The sequence below is a fragment of the Pseudonaja textilis genome, unplaced genomic scaffold (assembly GCF_049901715.1).
Source record: "Pseudonaja textilis isolate UNSWEBS1 unplaced genomic scaffold, rPseTex1.2 PTEXSCF72, whole genome shotgun sequence".
Classification (NCBI taxonomy): domain Eukaryota; kingdom Metazoa; phylum Chordata; class Lepidosauria; order Squamata; family Elapidae; genus Pseudonaja; species Pseudonaja textilis.
In genome coordinates this window covers 51,511-59,611 of record NW_028262969.1, presented here as the reverse complement: position 1 = coordinate 59,611, position 8,101 = coordinate 51,511, and the positions used below count along the sequence as shown (strand labels likewise).

Sequence of the window (8,101 nt, the reverse complement as noted above, 5' to 3'; positions counted from 1 at the left end):
TCTCTGGTAATATTACACTACTAACTAGAGAATACAAAACATTTGCTAGACCAATACTCGAATACAGCTCATCAGTCTGGAACACCCATTACCAATCTGATATTAGCACAGTTGAGAAAGTCCAGAAATATTTGACAAGAAGAGTTCTCACTCCTCTGCTCATTGTAGATTACCTTATGCCACCAGACTTGAAATTCTAGACCTAGAAAGCCTTGAATTACGCCATCTTCGGTCTGATCTTAGTATGGTATAAAAAATGATACATTGCAATGACTTACCTGTCAATGAATACTTCAGCTTCAGCCATAACAATACAAGAGCACACAATAGATACAAGCTCAAGGTAAACTTCACCAAACTTGATTGAAGGAAATACGACTTCAGCAACAGAATGGTCAATGTCTGGAATACTCTACCTGACTCTGTGGTTTCTTCCCAAAAAACTTTAACCTTAGACTGTCTACTATTGACCTCACCCCTTTCCTAAGAGGTCTGTAGGGGGCGTGCATAAGCGCACCAACATGCCTACCATCCCTGTCCTATTCTTTCTTTTATTTTTCTTATATGTACCCATTTCATGTACTCATAACTATGTATATACTTATACCTATTATCATGTAAGCGATTGACAAATCAAATCAATCAATCAATCAATAAAATCATAAGGATACAAGGGACAATGTTACAGTCCTACAATCACAAGTAGGAGGGGATGGGTGATAAGGAGTGGTGAGAAGATTAACATTAATAGGAATGTACACTTTGTAAATAGTTGGACAGTGTCGAGGGAATTATTTGTTTAAGAGAGTGATGGCTTTCGTTGTGTGTGTGTATGTGTGTGTGTGTAAAACTGTCCTTGTGTCTAGCTGTTCTGATGTGCAGTGCTGTATAGCGTCGTTTTGAGGGAACGAGTTAAAACAGTTTATGTCCGGGATGTGAGGGGTCTGTAAATATTTTCACAGCCCGCTTTGCCTGTGGAAATATTCCTGATTGTTTTTCATTATGTTGTTTCAAATATTCCAAAACATCAAACACAAGTATCACATTCTTCTTCAACTATCCTTTAGGTCAGGCTTGTCCAACCCGCGGCCCAGGGGCCGCATGCGGCCCAGGTCGCCTCGTAATGCGGCCCAGTGCCCACCCCAACCTTCATGCCAGAGCCAGTGAGGAGGAGGAGGAGAGGCAGGCGCGAGGCGGGGCGAGGCGAGCACCAGGCCAAGCAGCAACAGAAAAGGCAGATGCCGTCAGAGCATCACCTCCTGCTGTTGCTGCCGCCGCTTCTGCTGCTTCTGCCTTCCAGTCCTGCCTCATCCAGCCGGGCCATTTGCAAGAGGAGAGGTAGGCGCGAAGTGGGCAAGCTTTCTTTCCCCCCCCCCAAAATTTGGCCAGAAAATAAACCATGATAAAAAACCGTGATAAAAATAAATAATTTTTAATAAATAATAAAAACATCTCACTAACTTCATTTCCAAATAAATTTAATATGTTAACTATGTTTTCTATGGTTTTTTTGGATGATCAGGTATCGTTATTGTTATTTTATTTTATGTGCGGCCCAAACCAAATTTTCATCTTCTAATGTGGCCCAGGGAAGGTGAAAGGTTGGACACCCCTGCTTTAGGTTAAATCTACTCCAATGTCCATCATCCCAGTCCCGCATGGAATATGATGTCCCCCCCCCCCGTCCTCTGGCACCGCTCGCAGGATCCTCCAGGGGGCTCCCTCGGTAGCCGTTGGAAGAGCTGGGCAGCGCCCCTCCCCCTCCCGCTTTCGAAGGAAACTGAGCATGCGCCTCGTTCTCTCCCCGCCCCAAGTGATGCCTCCTTTTTCCCGGAAAAGGCTGGGAGCGAATCTGGCTTTTTTTCCGTGTCCGATCCGGCTCCCCTTCGCTGGGAGCCTCGGGCGGAGTTTCCTCCAGAAGTCCCAAGAGTTTGCAGGGAAATCCAGACGTTGCTATTGGAGGCGAGCGTGGCGACCTGCCAAAGTTCGTCAGGTTCGGAGTGATGGGAAAGGGAGATCCCGGGTCCCATGTTCCCCTGCCGCCCCTGTGCATGCACGGGCCAGGCCGGGGAGGAAGCCAAGCTCCGGAGGGCGGGGGAATGAGGACCGTAGAGGCGAGGGATGCGTTTACCCTCCAACCCTGCGGGGCGGGGGAGCTTTGGAAAGCAGAGATTTCTACTTTCCAAGCAGCCTTTTGACTCCTTGACAGCTTCCTGCATGTTTCGTGGCCCCGTTTTCAGAAGGGGATTCCCTCCCCTCCTCTTTCCTAGGCTGAGAGAAGCGACCTGCCGAAGTCGCTCCTACTGGCCTTGCACGCAAGGCTGCAACTCGGTGTGCAAGAAGTTGGATAGAAGTTGTGCAAGGACTGGAACTCCGTTTCCTGGTTTCCAGCCTTTCTCCACCAAGTGGTTCTTCCAGCACACCAGACGATGCTCCACATCAAGTTAAACAGTTAAAGCATAGATGGTTTATTTCTTGAGATGTTAGTTCTGTATGCCTAGGATGATGGTTTCTTAATTCTTTCTGGCCCAGGAGTTTGGGCCAGAAAGTTGATGAGGTACTCATCTCAATCACTGTTTATGATTTGTGATTCTGATTGTGCAAAGGTTTTTTATTTTGCAAACAGCCATTGAAATCATTAGACTAAGTAATCAGACACTAGAAGTCGGATACTTTTCTAAATGTATTTATCCAATATTTTAAGTCCTTGTTCAAAGCTGATCTAGAAGGCAATCCTGAATTTACTGCAGTAGTCAGACTTCCTAATAAGATAATAATTCTCCTTGTATATACAGCTGGATTTCTTTCTTTCCTTTTTTTGTAGGAGGAAGAAGTTGCTTCAGTATTCAGATTTGTCACCATTTTGCACTCGCTGTGTTTTCCATTTCAGATATCTAAGTTGGAAATCTTTCCTGGTTCCTCTGGAGTCCAGATTATCTTTTGTGGGAAGAGGGCTAAATCAACCTAGGAGATTTGGCTAGACCTCTTGTGAAATCCATCCGTCCATTTTGGATCTGGATTAGAGACCAGAGAGAAGATGGAGGGACAACACCCAGCAGATGCAGGTGTTGGAAAAGGCCTTCCAGCTACTCAGCCTTGGAGCTGTGGGGAAAATGGGGCAAGTCCTGGGCAGAAGAGCCAAGAAGAAGAAGCCAACACTTCAGAGATCCAATTCTGTCACTTCAGAAAAGTGCAGTTCCAGTGGGGGAAGAGTCCCCGAGATGTTTGCAGTCAGCTTCACCACCTTTGCTGTCAATGGCTGCAGCCAGAAAGACACACGAAGGCTGAGATGCTGGACTTGGTGCTCCTGGGGCAGTTCCTGGCTGTCCTTCCCCCAGAGATGGAGAAATGGGTGCGGGAGTGTGGAGCGGAGACCAGTTCCCAGGCGGTGGCCCTGGCTGAAGGCTTCTTGCTGACCCAGGAGGAGGAGAAATTGCAAGAAGAGTTGCAGGTGTGAGAATTTAATCATGGCATCTCTAAAGAGGAGTTCTGTGAATTTGTCAATTGCTTTTTGGTAGAATTTTGTGGGATTATTAACTCCTATGGACAGTTGTTCCATTCTTCCAGGGCCGTGATGGCGAACCTATGGCACGCATACCGGAAGTGGCATGCAGAGCCATCTCTGGCGGCATGCGAGCTGTTGCCCCAGCTTAGTTCCATTGAGCATACGCATGCGCCTCCCGCTAGCCAGCTGATTTGCGGGTATCTGCGTGTATGTGCAGGGGGCATGCGGGCGGTGCGTGCACATGCGCAGGAAGTGGGGGAGCACAAGGGGGTCACACATGCATTAGTGGTGCAGGCATACAACAACGTAAAGGTTAGCCATCACTGTTCTAGGGGATGTGTTTGGGGCAATTCTTTTATTCTGTTTCCAGTTTTGCAAGCAGAGATTGGAGTCTGCTGGTTTAAAGGTTCAGTATGATAATTCCTGAGTGCTCTTTCTTTGTTTCTCATGTCACGTCATGTCCAGAAATCCTTGGAAACATTGATTGAATATCCCAAGGGGAGGAAAGATTCATTCAGACCTTCCCAAGAGCTGCTGTTCAGGGAGACTTTACACAAAGATCAAAGGAATGAAAGCACGCCAGGTAAGATAAGCTCTTTCTGTGTAATGTGACTTCAACATTTAGCTGATTCTTTTGCTCCTCTTGATTGGAATCTCTCTCTTTATAACAAATCTGCTCCACCATTTTCCTGTCTTACAGAGAGTAGAAAACTATCCTTGGAAATTTTAGAATCACCTCCTCTTTGTGGTGGGGCTGAAGGGTTGGCTGAACCGCAACTTCAGGTAAGGAGGAAAAAGATTGGAAAATCTCCATGAATCTTGGATGGATTTCATTTTGTTCTAGAGTTTATTGTAATAAATTGCTGTTTCTAAGCAATACGAATCTGACATCCGGTCATTCAAAACTGATAGGCGGCCTAGCCTATCTCTCCCTTCTGAGGGGATCCTTTGTGAGACGCTTTCTCCTTTTCTCCTGCTCCGCCATCAGGTTTCATTGACCAGATTGTTGTCAGCATCGGGGCTCTTCCTTCTGTCTCCCAGGGTTATTCTCACACACCATTACAAAAAAATACTCTTTTCTTCCTTTTCAAAAGCATCTTTGGGACTATTACAAGTGATCTCATTTTGAATTCAGCAGAAGATGGCTATTTTGTTCACTGGATCTCTCTCGAACCTTTTTTCCTTGTTCAGGGTGTAGTGTCTTTTGAGGACGTGGCTGTATATTTCTCCAAGGAGGAGTGGTCTCAACTGGATGCTGACCAGAAAGCGCTCCATAGAGAAGTCATGCTGGAGAATTCCAGGAATCTGTTTTCTCTGGGTAAGAACCCTGTCTGTGCTCAGGATAGCAGAGCAGGTATGGGATGAGAGCCTTAAATGTAATTTCTGGGGGAAAAATCACTTATTTATTTATATCCGGCCTTTATTTTTCATAAATAATAATAAAAGCAGCGGACAACTCCAGTATTCCTTCCTCCTGCTGTTTTCCCAACAACAACAACCCTGTGACATGGTTTGGGCTGAGAGAGACTGGCCCACGGTCACCCAGTCAGCATTCATGCCTAAGAAAGAACTAGTACTCACAGTCACCCAGCTCCTAGCGTGGTGTAATAACTGTTTTACCAAAGTAAATTTATAGAAGAAGGAAATTTATTGAAAGAAAAATTGGAAAACTGTAATAGAATTCCTTTTCACATAAGGGAACTGGCTTTTCTTTTTCTGCTCATAAAATGCAACATTTCATGCCATAGAAGAGATTGGAGAGAATCTGAGGGTCACATAGGGGTGATGTCAATATATCTTAGATTCATTGTGATGTAATCCAATCCTCTTATATGAGGATCAGTAGGGATAAATTTACAATTGGGTCCTTGCTAAAATCATAGTTTGGAATCTTCATGTTTGCCTGCAAAGCAGCCAAAATATATTAATGATTCTTTGGCTGAATTTCAGAATAAAAGTTTTGATTGTTCCCTTTTCTTGTTACATTTCATTTTCATTTTTCTTTTTGAAGGCTTTAATGAGCAAGAGAATAAGAATTGCAACGAGGAACGCCATGCAATCCATCTGAAAAAGGAAAAGGGGAAATTTGCAGGTCAGATGCAATCAAACAGTTATGAAACAAAAAAATCACAAAGTGGAATTAAAAAAGGCTTTCCTCGGGTCAGTTGGCTTCCTAACCATAGAAACATCGATGAAGGAAAAAGACCATATCAATGCATGGAAAGCGGAAAGAGCTTTAAAAAAACCGATCATCGTATTTCTCATAAAAAGACACATTCAGAAGAGAAACGATATATCTGCAAGGAGTGTGGAAAGGCCTTCACTTTTAATAACTCTCTTACAAGACATCAAAAGAGTCACAAAGGAGAAAGACCTTATAAATGCATGGAGTGTGGAAAGAGCTTTAGTTGTAGCAGTAGTCTTAATGACCACAAGAGGATCCACACAGGAGAGAAGCCATTCAAATGTATGGAATGTGGACAGAGTTTTCCTTACAGCAGTAGTCTTAATTGCCACAAAAGGACCCACACAGGAGAGAAGCCGTATAAGTGTGTGGAATGTGGAAAGAGCTTCACCTCTGGCAGTAATCTTAATAACCACAAGAGGATCCACACAGTAGAGAAGCCATACAAATGTGTGGAATGTGGAAAGAAGTTCACTTTCCATTATTCTCTTATGATACATCAGAGGAGTCACAAAGGAGAAAGACCTTATAAATGCATGGAGTGTGGAAAGAGCTTTAGATGTAGCAGTAATCTTAATGCCCACAAGAGGATCCACACAGGAGAGAAGCCCTACAAATGCATGGAGTGTGGAAAGAGCTTTACTTATAGCAGTAGTCTTAATGCCCACAACAGGACCCACACAGGAGAGAAACCATATAAATGTGTGGAATGTGGAAAGAGCTTTACTTATAGCAGTGGTCTTAATGCCCACAAGAGGATCCACACAGGACAGAAGCCATATAAATGTATGGAATGTGGACAGAGTTTTACTTATAGTAGTAGTCTTAATCTCCACAAAAGGATCCACACAGGAGGGAAATATCTGTGCACAGAGTGTGGAAAGATCTTCTCTAATAATGACTCTCTTACAAGACATCAAAGCAGTCACAAAGGAGAAAATCCTTATAAATGCATGGAATGTGGAAACAGCTTCACTTCTAGCAATAGTCTTAATGCCCACAAGAAGATCCACCCAGGAGAAAAGCCATATAAATGTGTGGAATGTGGAAACAGCTTCACTTCTAGCAATAGTCTTAATGCCCACAAAAGGATCCACACAGGAGAGAAGCCATACAAATGTATGGAATGTGGACAGAGTTTTACTTACAGCAGTAGTCTTAATTCCCACAAAAGGATCCACACAGGAGAAAAACCCTATCAATGCAAGGAATGTGGACAGAGTTTTACTTATAGCAGTAGTCTTAAATCCCATAAGAGGATCCACACAGGAGAGAAGCCGTATAAGTGTGTGGAATGTGGAAAGAGCTTCACCTGTAGCAGTAATCTTTATAACCACAAGAGGACCCACACAGTAGAGAAGCCATACAAATGTGTGGAATGTGGAAAGAAGTTCACTTTTCATTATTCTCTTATGATACATCAAAGGAGTCACACAGGAGAAAGACCTTATAAATGCATGGAGTGTGGAAAGAGCTTTAGTTGCAGCAGACATCTTCATTACCACAAAAAGATCCACTCAGGAGAGAAGCCACATAAATGTGTAGAATGTGGAAAGGGCTTTAGGTGGAATTGTGCTCTTGCTGCCCATAAAAGGACCCACACAGGGGAAAGACCATATCAATGCATAGAGTGTGGAAAGACCTTTTCTTGTGGCAGTAATCTTTATTACCACAAGAGGATTCACACGAAAGAGAAACCATATCAATGTGAGGAATGTGGAAAGATCTTTACTCATAGCAGTAGTCTTCATAGCCACAAGAGGATCCACACAGGAGAGAAGCCGTATCAGTGCATGGAGTGTGGACAGAGTTTTACTTATAGCAGTAGTCTTAATCTCCACAAAAGGATCCACACAGGAGAGAAATCATGTCAGTGCATAGAGTGTGGAAAGACCTTTTATAATAATGACTCTCTTACAAGACATCAAAGGAGTCACAAACGAGAAAATCCTTATAAATGCCTGGAATGTGGAAACAGCTTCACTTGTAGCAGTAATCTTAATACCCACAAGAGGATCCACACAGGAGAGAAGCCATACAAATGTGTGGAAGGTGGAAAGGCTTTTCATTGTAGCAGCAATCTGAATTCCCATAAAAGGATCCATGCAGGAGAGGAGCCATCTAAATAAAGGTGTGCAGTGTGGAATGAGCTTTAAAAGGAGTTGTGGTCTCACTTCCCATGAAAGAATCTATACAGGAGGGAAAACCATACGAATGCATGGAGTGTGGAAAGAGCTTTGCAAGAAGTAAGACTCTATATACTTGCCGTAGACAAATCAACATGCAGGAGAAACCATATCAATAAAGGAAGTATGGGAAGAGGTTCAATAGAAATACAGGTTTTTTACTGTTATTGAATCCAAAATTCCTATTTCTAAGCAAGACAGTTGTTAAGTGAGTTGTGCTCCATT

At 43.6% G+C, this 8,101-nt stretch overlaps 1 protein-coding gene across 3 annotated transcripts in view; it reads left to right on the top strand.

Annotated features, from left to right (window-relative positions):
- The first annotated feature begins 1,802 nt into the window (after positions 1–1,802).
- LOC113454679 (uncharacterized) overlaps positions 1,803–8,101 on the top strand; it is a 16,327-nt gene continuing 10,028 nt past the window's right edge. Inside the window, exons 1-6 of one of the 3 annotated variants that reach the window (XM_087919245.1) lie at positions 1,803–1,993; positions 2,891–3,451; positions 3,971–4,088; positions 4,206–4,288; positions 4,697–4,859; positions 5,517–7,806. In XM_087919245.1, coding sequence (XP_087775371.1) covers positions 3,038–3,451; positions 3,971–4,088; positions 4,206–4,288; positions 4,697–4,859; positions 5,517–7,806 — 3,068 coding nt within the window. In that variant the 5' untranslated portion in view covers positions 1,803–1,993; positions 2,891–3,037. Of the gene's footprint in view, positions 1,994–2,890; positions 3,452–3,970; positions 4,089–4,205; positions 4,289–4,696; positions 4,860–5,516; positions 7,807–7,840; positions 8,096–8,101 lie in introns of those variants that run through there. The other 2 variants (XM_087919246.1, XM_087919244.1) reach the window with 2 other exon arrangements.